Source organism: Oryctolagus cuniculus, chromosome 11, assembly GCF_051225735.1.
Source record: "Oryctolagus cuniculus isolate XC-2025 breed Fujian yellow rabbit chromosome 11, ASM5122573v1, whole genome shotgun sequence".
NCBI classification, from domain to species: domain Eukaryota; kingdom Metazoa; phylum Chordata; class Mammalia; order Lagomorpha; family Leporidae; genus Oryctolagus; species Oryctolagus cuniculus.
The window spans coordinates 22,727,071-22,746,082 of NC_142877.1; the positions used below are offsets into that span (position 1 = coordinate 22,727,071).

The 19,012-nt window shown below is 48.2% G+C and overlaps 1 protein-coding gene across 23 annotated transcripts in view; it reads right to left on the reverse strand.

Moving 5' to 3' along the window:
- The window catches only part of CEP250 (centrosomal protein 250), a 54,976-nt gene extending 37,853 nt beyond the window's left edge, over nt 1-17,123 (reverse strand). For 5 of the 23 annotated variants that reach the window (XM_070051900.2, XM_017341656.4, XM_008256053.5 and 2 more), the window contains exons 1-8: nt 16,975-17,123; nt 7,173-7,461; nt 6,639-6,695; nt 5,350-5,432; nt 4,954-5,119; nt 3,739-3,845; nt 3,258-3,509; nt 1,568-1,664 (exon numbers count right to left, since the gene is read on the reverse strand). In XM_070051900.2, coding sequence (XP_069908001.2) covers nt 1,568-1,664; nt 3,258-3,509; nt 3,739-3,845; nt 4,954-5,119; nt 5,350-5,432; nt 6,639-6,695; nt 7,173-7,358 — 948 coding nt within the window. In that variant the 5' untranslated portion in view covers nt 7,359-7,461; nt 16,975-17,123. Of the gene's footprint in view, nt 1-293; nt 523-1,567; nt 1,665-1,880; nt 1,981-3,257; nt 3,510-3,738; nt 3,846-4,953; nt 5,125-5,349; nt 5,433-6,638; nt 6,717-7,172; nt 7,462-16,974 lie in introns of those variants that run through there. The other 18 variants (XM_089307157.1, XM_008256059.5, XM_008256052.5 and 15 more) reach the window with 9 other exon arrangements.
- Between the last annotated feature and the right edge of the window lie 1,889 nt (nt 17,124-19,012).

The window sequence follows — 19,012 nt, forward strand, 5'->3', positions numbered from 1 at the left end:
CTTTTCTGAGCTTTCTTCTTGTTAGGTACAGGGGCAGGTGTTTTGGCATGGCAGTGACAACACTGCTGGGGACACCTGCATCCTGTTATCAGAGTGCCTGGGTTCAAGTCTCAGTTCTGCTCCTGATTCTAGTTTTCTGCCTATGAGCGCTCTGGGAGGTGGCAGGTAATGGTTCAAGTATTGAGTCCTTGCCACCCACATGGGAGACCCAGATGGAGTTCTGGCTCCTGGCTTCTCTCAAATAGTTAACAAAGTCAGGGTCAGCGTTGTGGTGTAACAAGTTAAGCCACTACCTGCAATGCCAGAATCCCATATAGGACCCCGTTTGGGTCTGGGCTGCTCCACTTCTGATCCAGCTCCCTGATAATGTGCTTGGGAAAGCGGCAGAGGATGGTCCAAGTGCTTGGACCCCTGCACCCACATGGATGAAGCTCCTGGCTCCTGGCTTTGGCATGGTCCAGTCCTGGCCATTGCAGCCATTTGGGGAGTAAACCAGCAGATAAGAGATCTCTCCCTCTCTCTGTAACTCTGCCTTTCAAATAAACAAAAATAAATCTTTAAAGAAAGAAAAATTAAAACTGCCACATTCAGCCCAATTCCTATACTGCAATATTTAATAAGGTGAAGAGCAGATGCCACCACTAGATGAGACACTGGTTCTTCAGAGCCCTCCAGTCCCTGCCGCTCCTCGCTGTCTCCTTAACGCTGAGCTCAGCCATTTCTGTAGCACTGAAAAACCACAATTCTTACAACCCGACCCATTTCCCCATTTATATTATCTGAACCCTGTGGATTTCAGAATTGGCAAATTCCTGACAGAAAGCAATCAAAAAGTCACAAACAAGTCTGACTCCCAACTGATCCCAGCATACGGGACAAGTTTAGGGGTGTGCGCCTACCTAAAATCAGAGATCTAAAAATTTGTAGAGATGAAAGGAAACATAGAATCAAACCAGATTTTCCAATGTCCAATATTAGTCCTTTTGATAAAATCCCATGCAGATATTACGTGAGAAACCAAAAGCTCACTCCACAAGACAGACTGTTCAACTAGTGAACACCATTGACTCAGTTTTGCACTGGAAAACATCGAGCATGTCAACTCTGCTTCTCCCAGTGACAGTCCTTCAACTACGTCAAGGCAGCCCTAACGTCTTCCTCAAGCCCTTTCTTTGCTCTCCAGGACACACAACGCCATACTCCTCAGCTGTTTCTGATAACCAGATTCTCAATCTCTCCACACATCCCCTTCCTGAGGACTTGCTAATTTTCCGGTGTATCTGTTAAGGTACGTACCTCTCTCTGATAAGGACACACTGCACTTCTATGTCTCTGTACTTGCAAGGGACACTGTACTTTCCCTAGGAATACAATTGGGAGAATAGACAGCTAATAATACTTACTGAATGAGTAAGTTAACTAATTTTCAGATTCAATGAAAATTTATTTTTTAGCTTTAGAGGGTTCATCAAGGCACATTTCACTGGTCATCTGCATTATCTGGCCATAAAGGACTCAGAACCCACAGGTCCACTCCCAACTCCTCTCCCCATGAAGGATCATGTACCAGAATCTCCATTGTCTCTCTCAGAGCCTTTACCATCTTCTCATAATCTTCATTCTCCTTCTGAGACTGGGTCAGCAAAGCAGAGAGCTCAGTCACCCTAAAGAGAGCAGAGCCCTGTCAGCTGGGTGGGCTGTGGATGTGGACAGAGCTACTCTGTCACACACCCCTACCCCAACACGGACACTCCCCCTGCAGCCCCTTCAGAATCCCTTGGGAGCCCCCAGCCCCTCCATTCTCCCTGCATAACACATGATGCTGGAGTCTTGATTTTGGGGGAAAGCCAAAAGCCACTCAGACACATGCAGAGATTTACCACATCTCAAGGCTGGAACACGTGTTTGGGGACCCAAGAGCTGAAGAAAAGCCCTGGCCTAGGCCCCTCCAGGCCTCGCTTGATCTTGAAGTCAAGCACCCTGAAGCCAATAAGAACACCAGTATTGCCACATGGGATAGTCCCAAGGTCCTTCCGGCTCAAGGTTCTGACTCTGATAGGGAAAAAGGAGGGGCAATTTGAGGGAGACTATGGTCAATCTCCCCAATATCAACCCAAAGGCCAGTGAAATTCCAGACATCTTTATAACTTAACAACACATCTTGGAGCTTAGTGTCTGGTTTAATATAGGTGGCCAAATAAATATTTCTTGAATGCCTATCATCCAGGAGTTTAAATGCTTTTTTGGGAAGTCTTAATATTTTTATTCTACATCATTTCTATGAGCTTTAACTCATATATGGCCATTTAATTATTGGATCACTCAACATTTATTTTGTCTGACAAAGTACTAGACAAAGTACTAGAGAGGTAAAGCTTACTTAAGACATGGTCTCCACCTTTGAGCACCTCAGTGCAAAACTAGAACAAAACAGTCTTGCAATTTATGCATACCAGCAACACAAACTCTACTCAGGGGCATTGCCCTGTGATTCAATAGTACTCTCTGCTTATGCCTGTATCCTTCTTATCATCATTTTAAACCATTCTATTTCATTGTAATCAAACAAATTAAAAGAGCCTAACCAGAAAACAAAACAAAAAAAGAAACAAAATAATCAGTGAGATCCATGCTATAACAAATGGTAAAGTGACTTGGTAGGAGACTGAGCCTTCACAAAGAGATGGACACATAAAGTATGCCTTAAAGCAGGGATGGGGACCCTTCTCTCCATCAAGGCCCATTTGGGCATTTATAATATCATTTGCAGGCCATACAAAATTGTCAATTTAAAAATTAGCTACAAATTTATTGAATTTTGAGTTCTGCCTGCAGCTGCCTTGGTAAGGCCAGACCAGATAATTTCACAGGCCTTTTATGGCCAGTGGGTCGGAGGTTCTCCACCTCTGCCTTAACGGATAAGGCTAAGAGAGTAAAGAGGAAGGCGTGCCAGGCTAAGGTCAGCATGTACAAAGGCAGGGAAGAGCTTGGCTGTTCTGAGTTTACTGTTGGTAGAGGCCAGAGTCATAGCTATCTCTACGAATCAACAGGAAAGAGGCAGCTGCAAGACAACCTGAGGTTAGAGGCTGGTGACAAGCCCTGGCTGTGGCAACAGGATTCAGACTAGACTCCCCCTGACACATCTCCTTCCCCTCTCATGGTGAAAATGTCCTTGACATCCCCTTGCCCATCCCTAACTCTCTAAAGGAGTCAGCTTCCCCTCAGCGTACCCCTCCTGGGACCTCAGGCCACCTCACCGATCCTGAAGCTCAGCTTTCTCCAGATCCCCTTGGCTCTTCAGCTGTATTAACTCCTGGCTCCTCTCGTGTGCTTCCTTCTCCAGCTCCTGGGTCTTGGCTAGCAGGAGCAGCAGCTGGGCTGGCTCGCTCCCATCCGTTCTTCCAGATCCACTGGCTTCCCGAGACTGTGCTCCCACAGTCAAGCGCAGACAACAGGTCAACAGAGACCCTGAGAGCCTCACATGCTCCGCCTTTAGCTCCATCAGATCTCTGAGCACAAGCAAGGGAAACAGCGAGTTCCAGTGGGGACCAGGGAAGGGAGTGTGGAGATCGGGCCCAATAAGCCCAAAGACCAGGTCCGGGAAAAGTCATATGAACCCATCAACGCCAACCCTTCTACCCACCCAGCCCCACACCTGATCCCCGCCTTCTACAGCAGCGCACTGCCATGAGTCCAGAATTGGTAGGGCAATCTCCTCCCTTTAATCCCCACACTGACCTGTCAGTAGCTGACTTCATTTCCAGGAAGTGGCGTCGGAAGGTCACCACCTCCCGCCAAAGACCAAGAAGGCGACTGTGCTCTCCTTTCAGGTAGCCCTTGAAGAACTGTGTGTTCAGAAACCCAGGTCATAACAAAGGGCAGAGCACTAATTTTCTTCCAACACAACAGTCTTAGATTCCTAACCACTAGACAACTATAGAGATAGCTTATGAATGGGTGTCTAGATTCAGGTTCTGCTGAAGGGTTTAATAAAATTGGCAAGGTGGAGGGCAACATTGTGGTGCAGAGGGTAAAGCTGCCACCTCCAACGCTGGCATCTCACATGGGTGCCAGTTTGAGTCCTGGCAGCTCTACTTCTATTCCAGCTCCCTGCTAATGACCTGGGAAAAGCAGTGGAAGATGGTCCAAGTCTTTGCCCCCTGCTACCTTTGTGGGAGGCCTGGAAAAAGCTCCTGGCTCCTGGCTTCAGACTGGCCCAGCGCTGGCCATTGAAATCATCTAGGGAGTGAATCAGCAGATGGAAGATCTCTTTCTCTCTCTGTCTCTTCCTCTTTTTGTCTATAACTCTGATTTCCAAATAAGTCTTTAACAAATAAAAATTTTAAAAAAATAGTAAAATTGGCAATGAGATTCAAGAGGACAAAGAGCCACAGATAGAACCTGGACTTCTGGGCTAGAGCAGAAAAAGATACAAAGTAGCTCCTTAACAAACAGGAGCTATCAACAAAGACTTAGGAGGAGGACTAAGTAACATACATAAATCACCTAGCACAGGGCAAAGGCTTAGGAAATCTCTGTTTCTTTTAGCTGGATCTAAAAATTCCCAGGATCTATAACTGGTCCTTCTTCCCCATTCAGTTTCAATGGCTACCTCCTTAGCATCTAGACACCCAGACCTCCAGAAGAAGGGCGTCCACCAGCTTTCAGATCCAGGTAAATCCTAAACTAGTCACTTCTGCAGGCACAGAGCTACTTTCAGTGTCATGCCACCTGTCAGCAAAATCTGTAACAGGCAGGTAATGGCAGAACAAAGACGAAGGCCCAAGCAGGATGACACTGAAAACACAGGTAAAAATCAAAGATTTCCACAAAGACAGCTCAGCTGCTAAGTTTCCTCCCAAGCCCGGAAGTTAACCTCCTGTAGCACTGACCAGGGCAGTGCCCAGAGTGCACAGCCCTCCTTTCACAGCTCAAGCCCCCTGCTCTTCCTACCTCCTGCTCCATCTGCCACTGGCTCTCCTTCCTCATTAGCTCATCCCGGGCCCGGCTCCAGTCCACTGTCAACTTTTCCACATCTTCCCGAAGGGCTTTATTCACCACATCAGCTTTTTCCATGTGCAGTCGAAGCTGGGTGTTCACCTCTGCTAGATTCTCACACCTGCACTGGGGAGGAGTAAGAGCAAGTACAAAATAAAGGGCTGGTCCAACCCTTGGATCTCTTGTGGGTAAGACGACAACCACGGAATTCTCCATTGCCAAGAGTGAGGGGGCTCAGGCTGAAGTCCACGGTTCTAATCCATGTTAGCCCTCAGAACAGAGGGCTTCATCCCGTCAGCCTTTTCCACTCACTGGCCAATCACCCAGGTCGGAGAATTTAGGGTCCATCACCTCTGTTGCTCCTCCTCCAGCCGGATTAGCAGCTGTTCCAGGTTTGGCTCCTCCACACTCTCCCACCTCTGAGGGATTGGTCCCTTTGCCAGACAGAGACAAGCCTTTTTTACCACCAGAAAGAACATCACGCAGACCAATTCCCTGATGCCCCTTCTACTGCCGGGCTCTCTCTATCTCTATATATATTTATCTTTCTACCTATATTCTTTCTATATAAATATGCTGCTTTACTCAATCACTGCAACTCTCTCCAAAAGCAGACCAACGATCTCTCTTGACACATGGCAATTGGTAGCCAAAAAAACCTTCAACCTAAGAAGCACAAGGTGTGTCTTTCACTAACACCCTTGACTTCTACTACTTTCATGTTTGGACTTTGAGAAGGGAAGCCACTTAACTTCTTAGAGCTACAGTGTCTTCAGCTACAAAAAGGTGCTGTGCAGGTGAGTGACATGATTATATGGCAATGCTAATGGCCCCGGCCTTCACGGAAGGTGCTCAGTAAGTTGTGGTTCTTTCCTTCCTCTGAGAACTTTTCTGAGTGGAATGTGAGAAGGTGCAGAAAGGGAGCTGGAACAAAGGCAAATGGGTTTTTCAAAACCAGTTCTACCCAGCCAACACCACACATCCACTTCCCTGCCAAAGACAAGCTTTTTAGGCCTGCAAAGGCACTTCTCTCTCTACGGCAGATAAACACTGACACCTGCTGGAGGAAAAATGCATCTGTTCCCTCTAATTTGCTACTTCCAATTTGGTTAAATCACTGGGAGCTATATCTTGTCCTTAGAGAAACCACAGGCCAGGGGCAGCCAGATGAAATCAAGGGATTAGTGTGATAAAGTTCTCAGGAGGGCCGGTGCTATGGCGTAGTGGGTAAAGCTATGTGTGCAGTGCTGGCATCCCTTATGCGTGCCAGTTTGAGAGCCGGCTGCTCCACTTCTGATCCAGCTCTCTGCTATGGCCTGGGAAAGCAGTAGAAGATGGCCCAAGTCCTTGGGCCCCAGCACCCAATGTATGAGACCTGGAAGAAGCTCCTGGCTCCTGGCTCGGATCAGCCCAGCTCCAGCCACTGTGGCCACCTAGGGAGTGAACCAGCAAATGGAAGACCTCTCTCTCTGCCTCTCTCTAATTCTGACTTTCAAATAAATAAATCTTTTTTTTTTTAAAGTTCTCAGGGGCTGACAGAAGAGAGATTTCTACCAAATGCCCTATATAATACTTTCATCTTCCTCAGTCAGCAAACAAAGCCTAACAAGTATATTCATAGAGGGCTCAATCTTACTTACTCCAGTGGCTTCCAGGCGCTTCTCCAGCTCTTGGCACCAGCTCCGGTACTGTAACACCTGAGGCAAACAAAGCAGGGCCTGGACAATGGACACAGCTGATAGAAACCAAAGGTCCCCAGGGATCTTGGACAACCCTGCTGTGAATGGGGGAAATGAGTGGTGACAGTGAGTAAAGGCCAGAACACCTCACAGTCTATGTGGGCACTGAAAGAGTACTTTCTACTGCCTCTTCCATGGAAGAGAATTTCGGGCTTTGGACCTAGAAAACCCATGCTCAGGTCTTAGCTCTAAACTAAGAGAGCAAACCTGGGCAACTAATTAAACCCTCGTGAATATCGTCTTTAATGCACACAGTGTGGAGTAGCTGTGAGCCTCAAAGGATAAGCTGCCCGTGTTAAGTTGGAAGAGTTGCACCCTCCTCGCCTCCCCAAGCTAGGGGTGGGCAATCCCATCACGTGGCTCTGCCTCTGACACCCCTTTATCCCATTTTAGCAATCTAAGAGGTGTTTTCATTTCGCATCCCTCATTCCTCACCTTGGCCTGCAGCTTCCTCACAAGGGTCGCTTGCCTCTGCTGGGCCTCCTGGGAGCTCTTCAGCTGCCGCCAAGAGGCTGCCTGATTCTCTGCCATCTGCTGCTGCAGGGCCAGCACTTGCTCCTCCAGCACCAGCTGTAGTGACTGGGGCTTCATGGTGTTCAACCCAGGGCTGTCTGTCTCCATCGAGGCACCAGACAGGAGGCCCACAGGTCCTTAAGCAGTCAGAGGCTGCTTGCTCCCAGCAGGGTCTCTAACCATTGCTTTGCCTCTATGGCTTCCTCTTGAGCTGGGGACCAAAGCACAAAGCAGAGTTAGAGGACTGTTGGTGTAGATGATAGATTCATACAGTAAATATTTATCAAGTCTGGCAAAGCTGGGTTCAATAAATAATAGGTTTACTTACTACAGGATTCCTCAGAACATTTAAAATATGAAGATGGACCCTAGTCTAACAGGGAACCATGACGATCACCGTTTCACAAATTTACTGACAATGAGATATGCCCAGGGGACTAGCATTTCCTTGCATGCCTTTCAGAACTCCACACTAGTGCAAGAGCTCCTGTTTTATTGTTGTATCCATAGTGGCTGGCACAGTGAGTAGACATGAATCACTGAAGGTGCTTAGTCTAGCAGAAGGCAGACACAAACAATTACAATACAATGTGGTGTGTACAATAATAATAAAGACATCAGAGGGCAGTATGGGGAAACAAAGGAAAGACACATGACCCTTTGTAAGTCATCATCATCATATTTAACAATTGCTGAGTGCTTCCATGGCCCCGTCGCTTTGTTAAGTGATTTATAAGCATTATGTCATCTTGTCTTCACAACAATCTTTTTAAATTAATTAACTTATTTATTTGAAAGGCAGAGTGATAGAGAGAGAAAGAGGGAGGCAGAACTTTTCCATTTGCTAGTTCATTTGTCAAGTGGCTGCAACGGCCAGAGTTGGGCCAGGCCAGAGCCAGGAAATCGGAACTTCATCTGGATCTCCCACAAGGGTGGCAGGGATCCAAGTACTCAGGCCATCATCTGCTGTTTTCCCAAGCACATTAACAAGGAGCTGGACAGAAAGCAGAGCAGCCAAGCCCTGACAAGAACCTTGAAAACTTCCAATCTCTTTCCCTCATACTTCACCGTGGCTACTACAATTACTCTTTATACACAGAAGAGGCAACTGAGGCTTAGGAAGGTCAAGGAACTTGTGCCAGGTCACACAGCTGGCATCTGGTTGACAATGAACAAAAAAAGAAGTCTGCTGGCTCTTTTCAACCATTGTGTGGTCCACATAATGATTTTTAAGAATTCAAATTAAGTGCCAACATTTACCAGGGGGAGAATGCACAGAAAAACCCATATTCCTTACCTACAAAATCAGAGTATCCAGTAACCCCTGCCCCATATTCCCACTAGACAACACCCACCCCTTTAGATAGGCCATGTGCTCTCCAGTCCCCCATAGCTTCCCCCGGCCTTCTCCCCTTAACATTAGATTATCATCTATCATTGCACTTGTGCTATTGCTTTTCCTTATAATAGAGGTATATAAGAAAGCTCAGTTTACTCACTTATACTATCTTTTGGGCGACTAAAGATACTTGTGCTTGTAGGGCCTGTACTAGGCAGTAAGAAATAAAATAATGTGGCAATGATAAAGCTTGGTGGCACCAATACCCAGGCTGCCTGGTGCTGGCTACAAACCAGGTAACACAGACTTCCCCCACACAACATCCTCCTTTTCTGCCATTCCCTGCCACCAAGGCCATGCGACCAACTCACTATAGCTCTGTGAGATGTTGCTCTTCTGAGCTCACTTCTCTCTGCTGCTTTCAGGCACAGACCTTTCAAAAAACTGCTCTTAACCCAGGACTTCCGCTCAACAACGAGAGTGTAGCTGAGCTGCTGCAAGGGAAATGAGGAATCTTTTCTCTCTTAATAACTGTGAAGGTTGAACTAGGTGTTGGCATGCAGTAGGAGTTTCAGAGGCTCCAAAGACCTCCTCGTCCTCCTTTGAATCCCTATCCCAAAATATTAGGTTGAAACAAATACAACTGCTAATATTTGCTCAAAAATTTTTACCTACAAAAATAGCAGCTTCATGTAGTTCAACCTAATATCTCTATAAGCAGCCCTGTCACAGTTCCAAGAATTCTCCTTCAATCTCTTTTAAGATAAGGCTGTCAGCAACGTGCAAACATCATTTGGGAAGGTGATATTAACAACACTTTAGCAGAGGCCAGCGGTTGTGGCACAGCAGGTTAGACCAGCACTTACAACACAGGCATCCCGTGTCAGAGTGCCAGTTTGAGTCCTGGCTATTCCACTTCAGATTCAGTTCCCTGCAAATTTGCCTGGGAAGGCAGTGAAAGATTGCCCAAGTACTTTGGCCCCTGTCACCCATGAGAGATCCAGGATAGAGTTCCTGGCTCCGGGCTTTCCTGACTTCCCCTGGCCCACAGCTGGCTGTTGCAGCCATTTGGGGGAGTGAACCAAATCAATCTTTCCCTTCCTCTCTGTCACTCTGCCTTTCAAATAAATAAATCTTTTAAAAAAATTCAGCAAAAAAAATTACAGAATTATACAATTATTCTACTTTCACAGCTAATTAAAAATGTTAGAGCTACTTGAGAAATTTAATCCTCTCATTTCACAGATAGGAAAACTGAGGCCTACAGATGCACACCGGGTTCTAGTCCCGGTCAGGGCGCCGGATTCTGTCCCGGTTGCCCCTCTTCCAAGCCAGCTCTCTGCTGTGGCCAGGGAGTGCAGTGGAGGATGGCCCAGGTACTTGGGCCCTGTACCCCATGGGAGACCAGGATAAGTACCTGGCTCCTGCCATTGGATCAGCGTGGTGCACCGGCCGCAGTGCGCCGGCTGCGGCGGCCATTGGAGGGTGAACCAATGGCAAAAGGAAGACCTTTCTCTCTGCCTCTCTCTCTCACTGTCCACTCTGTCAAAAAAAAAAAAAAAAAAAAAAGAAAGAAAGAAAGAAAAAAGATTATTTGAGGGGGCCGGTGCTGCGGCGCAGCGGGTTAACACCCTGGCCTGAAGTGCCGGCATCCCATATGGGTGCCAGTTCGAGTCCTGGCTGCTCCACTTCCCATTCAACTCTCTGCTATGGCCTGGGAAAGCAGTAGAAGACGGCCTAAGTCCTTGGGCTCCTGCACACACGTGGAAGACCCAGAGGAAGCTCCTGGCTCCTGGCTTTGGATCGGCATAGCTCCAGCTGTTGTGGTCAACTGGGGAGTGAACCATTGGATGGAAGACCTCTCTCTCTCTATCTGCCTCTCCTCTCTCTGTGTAACTCTGATTTTCAAATAAATTTTTTAAAAAGATTATTTGAAACTGCAGCAAACATACTTACTAATATAAGATGTTACCAATAGGGGAAACCAGGTTCAGGTAGATAGGAACTCTCCGTGCTAGGCAATGTTTCTGTAAGTCTAAAATTGTCCTAAAAGTAAAGTTTCTTTTTAAAATTATTTGAAGTAGGGGCCGGCATGGTGGAGTACCAGGTCAAGCTGCCATCTGTGATGCTGGCATCTTACATGGATGCCTGTTCAAGTCCTGGCTCTCCACTTTCATTCCAGCTCCCTGATAATGGCCTGGGAAAGCAGTGGAGGATGGCCCAAGTGCTTGGGCTCCTGCACCCACGTGGGAGACCTGGAAGAAGATCCTAGATCCTGGCTTTTGATTGGCCCAGTCCCGGCCATTGGGGTCATCTGGGAAGTGAACCAGTGGATGGAAGACCTCTCTTTCTCTGTCTCTACCTCTCTTTCTGTAACTCTGCCTTTCAAATGAATAAATTAATTTTTAAAGATTTATTTATTTGAAAGAGTTACAGAGAGAGAGAAGGAGAGGCAGAGAAAGAGAGAGAGAGAGATCTTCTAACTGCTGGTTTACTCCCCAATTGGCCGCAACAGCCAGAGCTGCATTGATCCGAAGCCAGGAGCTTCCCATGTGGGTGCAGGGCCCAAAGACTTGGGCCATCCTCTACTGCTTTCCCAGGCCGTAGCAGAGACCTGGATTGGAAGTGGAGCAGCTGGAACTCGAACCAGTGCCCTTATGGGATGCCGGCGCTGCAGGCGGTGGCTTTACCTGCTATGCCACAGCACCAGCCCCATCAAATGAATAAATTTTTTTAAAAAGTTTGAAAATTATTTTAAGTATTTTGATTAAAATCAAAAGAAAGTCCTCACAAACCTGAAATTCACATAAACAAGAATAAACAGGAAACAAATGACATCAGAAAGCTTTCTGAAAGTGAGATTTAATTCTGAGCTTCTGCAAGACACGCTACAGAATCCTTTCACTGGCCCACTGGCCAGTCAGCCAGGGAATACCAGCAGAGCTCCACAGGAAAGGCAGGTTTTGCCGTCCCTCGGAAATGGAAAAGGTCAGCAGCTGGCAATGATAACAGACAGAGCAGTACTGGAATGAGATAATGAGTCTGAAAACCACTAAATAGACACACTATCATTAGAGCAGGAAGAGAAAAAAGATTCAGTTCCTTTACACATCGATTTATCCCACAAACACTCATGAATGCCAGCTCAGAATCAGGAGCTGGGCACAGCATACAGACATGAACAAGCTCCAGCCTCAGTGAACACCAAACCTGTGACCCTAGGGTGGAAACTGACAAGTGATACAAATTATGCATTTAGTCCTCCCTCATCCCAAATACTCCAAAAAGAATATATAAATAAAGTTTACAAGAGAAGCAACACCACTTACACTTGGCAGGGGTGTAAGAGCTACATGGGCTAATACGGAGACTGTATTAGAATTTGTCACTTAAAGCAAAAAAGGAGTAACACTCGAGGACGTAAATATTCATTTCCCAAGCAAAGAAACTATCGATATTTATATGCAGAGACAATTTTTGTTTCTTATTTCAGAAAAAGAGAATTAGTACGTGACTCCTTATATAAATCTCCCACGCAGGCTCCCTGGGCGTTCTCCCCATCTCCTTGCCTCTCCCAGTCTCTTTTGCTGGCTCTTCCTCATCCCTCCAACATCTAAAGCTTGAAGGCTCCAGGGCTTGGGTTTCAGGCCTCTTCTCCATCTCCATTCATTTTCTCAGGAATCTCATCCAGCTTCGTAATAGCACCCACACACCCAAGACTCTCAGTGTTACATCCCCAGCCCACACCTCCCTCTGCAAGGCCACACTGCAAGACTCAGTCCAAACAGCTATTTAACTTCTCCACATGGATGTCCACCAGGCATCTCAAAGTTAACTTGTTCAAAAGTGAACTCATGTTCCTCTGTCATCCCCATTTCAGTAAATGCTGTAATTCCATCCTTCTGGTTGTTCCGGCCAAAAGCCTTACAGCTTTACTTACCCCATTCTCCCACACCCTGCTACCAACCCCAACAAATCCTGCAGACTCCACCAGATCCTATCACTGCCTCCACCCAAAGCCAAGCCACCCTCTCTTGCCTAGTGTGGTGGCTTTAAGGTGTGCTTATAAGGGGTGGAGACTAAATCTCTCACCTTAGGTGTAAGCTGGGGTGAAGTTAAATAAAGCAGAATAAAGTAGAAATGACATCTGAAACAAGCTAACAAAATAGACTATATAGCTGCTTGCTCTCTTTCTCTCTGATCTCTGGGGGAAGTTACCTTTCGGGAAGTGAGGACCCACAGGCCCCGTTGGAACTGTGAAGAGGCCCTGTAGGGAACTGGGGCCTTCTGCCAACATACCTGTGAGTAAGCACTCTTGGAAGCAGATCCCCTAGCCCTCACTGAAGCCATCAGATCACTCAGTCCTAGCTGTTAGCCTGACTGCAGCCTCATGAGATCCTAAATCAGAAATATTCAGCTCATCTGATTTGATTTCTAATTCACAACAAATGTGTAAGGTAATAAATGTGGGGTGTTTTTTTTTGGATAATTTACTTTTTATTTTAAAGTCAAAGCCGCAGAGAAAGAGGGAGCTCTCTTACCCACTGGTTCACTCCCAAATGCCCACATCAGCTGGGGCCGGGCCAAAGAGAAGCCAGGAGCCAAGAACTCAATCTAGGTCCGACCGAAGTGCTATGACTTCCTGGGTGCCAGATCCCATCATTGGCAGGAAGCCAGATGGGAAGCAAAGGTGGGCCTCAAACCCAGGCACTCCAATATGGCATGCAGGTATCCCAAGCAGCAGCTCAACCTGCTGTGCCACAACACCTGCCCCACAACTGTTATTTTAAACAATGCAAAAATTTGGGATAGGAGACAATTAAGTTGCCACTTAATTGTCTTCTTTAACTCTTAATTGTCTTCTTTAACTCTTTCAAATAAATTTTTTTTTTTTTGGACAGGCAGAGTGGAGAGAGAGAGAGAGAGAGAGAGAGAGAGAATGGTCTTCCTTTGCCGTTGGTTCACCCTCCAATGGCTGCCATGGCTGGCGTACTATTTATTTGAAAGTCAGAGTTCCAGAAAGAGAGGGAGAAACAGACAGAAAGGGAGATCTCTATCTGCTGGTTCACTCCCCAGGATAGCTGCAACAGCCAGGGCTGGGCCAAGCTGAAGCCAAGAGCCAGGGGCTTCTTCCCAGTCTCCTACATGGATGGCAGGGGCCAAAACACTTGGGTCATCTTCCACTGCTTTTACCAAGCCATTAGCAGGGAGCTGGATCAGAAGTGGAGCCGCTGGGACATGAACTGGCACCCATATGGGACATTGGCATCACAGGCGGCAGCTTAACCTACTATGCCACAACGCAGGTCCACATGTGGTGGGTCCTTGAAACACACCAAGCCCCATGCCTGCAACTGGGGCCTCTTCCCCTGTTACCTCCAGTTTTTTCCTGTACCACCTCAGGCCTCCGTTCAAATGCTTCTTGTTTCCAAATCACCCAATATAAAACACTACCAGCCTTCCACACACACTGGTACTTCTATTACCTATTACGCTTTATCTGTCTCTATCAAATTATTACTTGTAGGCCGGCGATGTGGCTCACTTGGCTAATCCTCCGCCTGCGGTGCCGGCACCCCGGGTTCTAGTCCCAGTTGGGGTGTCAGGTACTAGTCCAGGTTGCTCCTCTTCCAGTCCAGCTCTCTGCCGTGGCCCGGGAGGGCAATGGAGGATGGCCCAAGTGCTTGGGTCCCTGCACCCGCATGGGAGACCGGGAGGAAGCACCTGGCTCCTGGCTTCGGATCGGCACAGCGTGCTAGCCGTAGCGGCCATTTGGGGAGTGAACCAACGGAAGGAAGAACTTTTTCTCTGTCTCTCTCTCATTGTCTATAACTCTCTCTCTTTCTCTCACTGTCTAACTCTGCCTGTCAAAAAAAAAATTATTATGTGTAATGCATACCAGAATATAAGTTCCACAAATGAAACAACATTACTTTATTGAGTGCTATATCCCCAGCTTCTAAGACAGTGCCTGGCATATAAACAGGTACCCAATACACATTTAACTTACTATATATAAGGACATTAGGTAACATGACCCCTATTATCACCAATGGTCTTGCAAAATGCTCACAGTTTATAGCCACCTAGAAAGTTAGCAGAGGGGGCTGGTGCCATGCCATGGCATGGTGGGTAAAGCTGTTGCCTGCAGTGCCAGCATCCCATATGGGTGCCAGTTCAAGTCTCGGCTGCTCCGCTTCCAATCCAGCTCTGTTATGGCCTGGGAAAGCAGCAGAGAATGGCCCAAGTCCTTGGGTTTCTGTATCCTCATGGGAGACCTGAAAGAAGCTCCTGGATCTTGGCTTCAGGTTGGCCCAGCTCTGGCAGTTGCGCCCGTTTGGGGAATGAACCAGTGGATGGAAGACTTCTCTCTCTCTTTGCCTCTCTGAAACACTCTGCCTTTCGAATAAATACATAAATCTATAAAAAAGAAAAAAAAAAGCCACCAGAGGCAGGTGTTGGGACACAGCAGGCACAGCGGTTTGGGCCACTGCTTGGGACACCTACTTCCCAAACAGGAATACCTGGTCCAAGTCCCACATACTCCACACTTCTGATCCAACTTCCTGCTAATGTGCCTCGATGACCCAAATGCTTGAGTCCCTGCCACCCATGTAGGAGACCCAGATGGAGCTTTTGGCTCCTGGCTTTGGCTTGGCCCAGCCCCAGCGGCTGTGGGTACCAGTGGATGGAAGATTGCCCTCTGTCTCTCTGACATTCTGCCTTTCAAATAAATTAATTTTAAAGAAGGAAAACAAAAAGCAGCTCAGAACAAGTTGGATAGCACTTTCTCACAATAATCACTTGCAATCTTCATAAAAAAAAACTATTTGAGATAAGATTATTGTTTCCATTTCATAAGAAAGAAAACAAAGGCTCAAAAAATAGAAGGGATACAACTGGTGAATGGAAAAGACTGAATCCCAATCTGATTCCAAATTCTAGGCTCTCTCCATTACATTAGTTGTCTCCTAAAACACAGACCTATGAAATCATAGCTCTGGGCTGCCACTGTGACATAGTAGGTTAAAACTCCAACTGTGGCGCTGCCATCCCATATGGGTGCAGGTTCCAGTTCCAGCTACTCCACTTCTGATCTGGCTTCCTGCTAATGCACTTGGGAAAGCAGCAGGAAGATGGCCCAAGTCCTTGGGCCCCTGCAGACATGTGGAAGACCCGAAAGAAGCTATTGGCTCCTGGCTTCCGACTGGCCCAACTCTGGCCATTTTGGCCATTTTGGGAGTGAACCAGCAGATGGAAGATCTCCCTCTCTCTGGTCATTTACCATGCCTCTCAAATAAATGAATAAAACTTAAAAAAAAAAAAAAAAAGGAAATCACAACTCTGTGAGAAACACTTCCCAAAGGGTGTGAAATGGCATCTAGGTCTGCCGCTTTTTGCTGGAAAAGGAGATCAGAAAGGCAAAAACGGAACACAGGGGCTCCCGGAAGGTCTTGCTTTTGTCATAAATTCACTCCATAATACAATCTGGGACTACCAATTCTTTCTAAGCCTTCTCAGTAAGACAAGGGTCAGAATCCTGCTCTCCGGACCTCAAGAGGTTAATGTGAAGGTCAATTCTATAGCTGTTTCCCAAACCCAAAGACAGCCTAGTCAAAGTGTCACGTGCCCTGGGGACAGCTATCCCAGCTCCACTCAGTCCTGCGACCTGTGAGTGCCTGTGTCAAATGGGGAGATACAGGATCCACCTCAGAGAACTGCTGTAGTTTATGGGCCTTTACCTGTAGCGCACTTAGTAGCACCTGACACAGTGCGACTATCAATAAGTATTAGCTATTATTATTATCATCCCGTGCCGGACCCTGGGATAGAGATGACAAAGCCGAGGCATAAGGTCCAACGAATGAGCTCACGGCGCCAAAGAGGGGCTGGAAAAGTAACTTGGTGCACTGAGTACAAAAAAACGAAAAGCGGGATTAGCTAGCTGCGCCGGGAGCTCGCGCCCCGAAGAAAGGGAGTCCCGAGGCACAGCGGCGGGCAGGCAGGTGGGGCTGGGCTTTCGCACGAATCACGTGCAAAGCCGCCCGGGCCCCGGGAGCTGCAGGGCCCCGGGGCACAGCGAGCGCGGGGCGCGCGGGGCCGCATCCCATCGGCCCGGGGTAGGTCGGCTTCGGGAACAAGGCTCAGGGAGCGCCCCTTCCGCGCCCAAGAAGCCCAGGGTGGTGCTGGCGGCAGGAAGCTGAGGGCAGCCTGCCGGGGAGCCTGGGACGCGTCCCGGCCCCTCTCTGGGCCTCGGGATCCTCCCGGGACACCGGAGGGCACTGCCGACACGGGCTTCCCTCAGGCGTCCTAGACGGGCGGGTTCCCGGGCCTCGGACCGTTAACCCGGGCACCTCCCGCCGGCCTCAGAAGCCCCCAGCTCACCACACGGCTGCCGCGGACTGCCGAAGCGCTCCTCAGGAGGAAAGTGGCTGTAGCCGCCGCTAAGGCCCGATCGGGGGCGGGGGCCCACCGCGCGGCCCATGCCCCGCCCCCCGAGCGCCAGCCCTCGGGGAGGGGTCCGCCCCCGCTCCGGCCCCGCCTCGCCCCGGGAGTAGGGCGTCGGGAGGCGAACTGCGGCGCTCGGGGGCTCCCGCCATGTTGGGTACTGGCAGCCGGTTTACTTCAGAGTGTCTCAGAGAGAAAGTGGAGATTATATTGCGATTTAAGATTCCTTCGCCATGATTGGGGACAGCCAGGGTCTCTGGATTCCAGCAAGGGACATTTTAAGAACAGAAAATCACTTGCCCTCAACTAACCCGTCTGACTTCAGAGTCTCCTACTGCGCATGAGTAAGAGCCCTGCGTCTAGGTGCGCCTGCGCACTGCTCCAGCCACAAATCCCTAGTCTGATTACAAGTGCGTGAGAAATAAGAGAACCGGCGCCTGGGTAGCGATGAAACCTGCAGGACGACCCGTTTTCCCACCTTCGGAGCCCGAAGCTCTCTCGCAGCGGAGTTAGTGTCGTTTGGGCCACTGCACTGTTTGGTGTGCGTCTCTGCAGCTGTTAACCTTTGCCTGCATGGGCATGGGTCCAGAGAGCTGTGGTCTAATTTTCTGCGTACCTAGAACGTTCTCTTTTTTCCTTCTTTAACTGGGGCGTTATTCTCATGGAGTTTTATTTTTTTTAAGGTTTATTTATTTATTTGAAAAAGTTACAGAGAGGCAGAGAGGTCTTCCATCCGCTGGTTCACTCCCCAAATGGCTGGAGCTGAACCCATCCGAAGCCAGGAGCCAGGAGCCTCCTCCAGGTCTCCCACGCAGGTGCAGGGGCCCAAGGACTTGAACCCATCTTCCACTGCTTTCCCAGGCAACATCACAGAGCTGGATTCGAAGTAACAGGACTCGAACTGGCGACTATATGAGATGCCGGCACTGCAGGTGGTGGCTTTACCCGCTATGCCACAGCGCCGACCCAACTCATGGCGTTTTGTTCATAAATCAGAAATGCACTTTGTGAGCTCGTTGAAGGGAGAGACTGTTACTTTGCCATCACCAGGTCTGGTACAAAACAGGTGCTAAGTGTTGAGTGACCAAAGAGATGGATGAATGAGTAGCAGGAGTGAAACAGGAAACAGACCTCTGGTTAATAATCAAAAGGAATTTGAGAAGGGAACAAATACTTGGTTAAGAGCTATATTGTGTCTTTCTCAAGTAATCACAAAAAAATTTCTCAGTAGCTACTTTGAGAAAAAAAGAAAAATGGGGGGAAAGGTGGAGAAAGGAGAACACTCACTGAAAGCAAACGATCTAGAAAGAAGAAGCAGCATCTCCAGACACCGAACAGAGAAAAACATGCTCGGAATTCATGGTGAAAAATCCGCCCTAGAAAATACTCCAGGGAGCCAGTGTCACAGCGCAGTGGGCCAAGCTGTTGCTTGGATGTCCTCATTCCATATCAGAGTTGCAGGTGGAGTCCTGGCTGCTCCACTTACCCAGCTTCCTATTAATGCACCTGGGAAGGCAGCAGATGATGGCCCGAGTATTTAGGCCTCTGTCACACGTGTGGGAGAACAGGATGGAGTTCCTGGCTTCAGTCAGGCTCACACCTGGCTGTTACAACTATTTGGGAAGTGAACCAGACTCTGTGTGTGTGTGTGTGTGTGTGTGTGTGTGTGCCTGTGGCTTTCCTTTCAAAACAATAAATCTTTAAAAATACTCCCGCAACAGGCGCCATGCAAGAATGTTCATTGTACGGGCCAGTATCACAGCACAGTGGGTTAACCCCACTACCGATTGGATGCTGGCATCCCATATAAGCACTGTTTGGCATCCCAGCTGTTGCACTTCCAATCCAGCTCCCTGCTAATACACCTGAGAAAGCAGCCTGATGCGATTGGGCCCCTGCCACCCACATAGGAGACCCAGATGGAATTTCAGGCTCCTGGCTTTGGCCTGGCCATTGTGACCATTTGGGGAGTAAA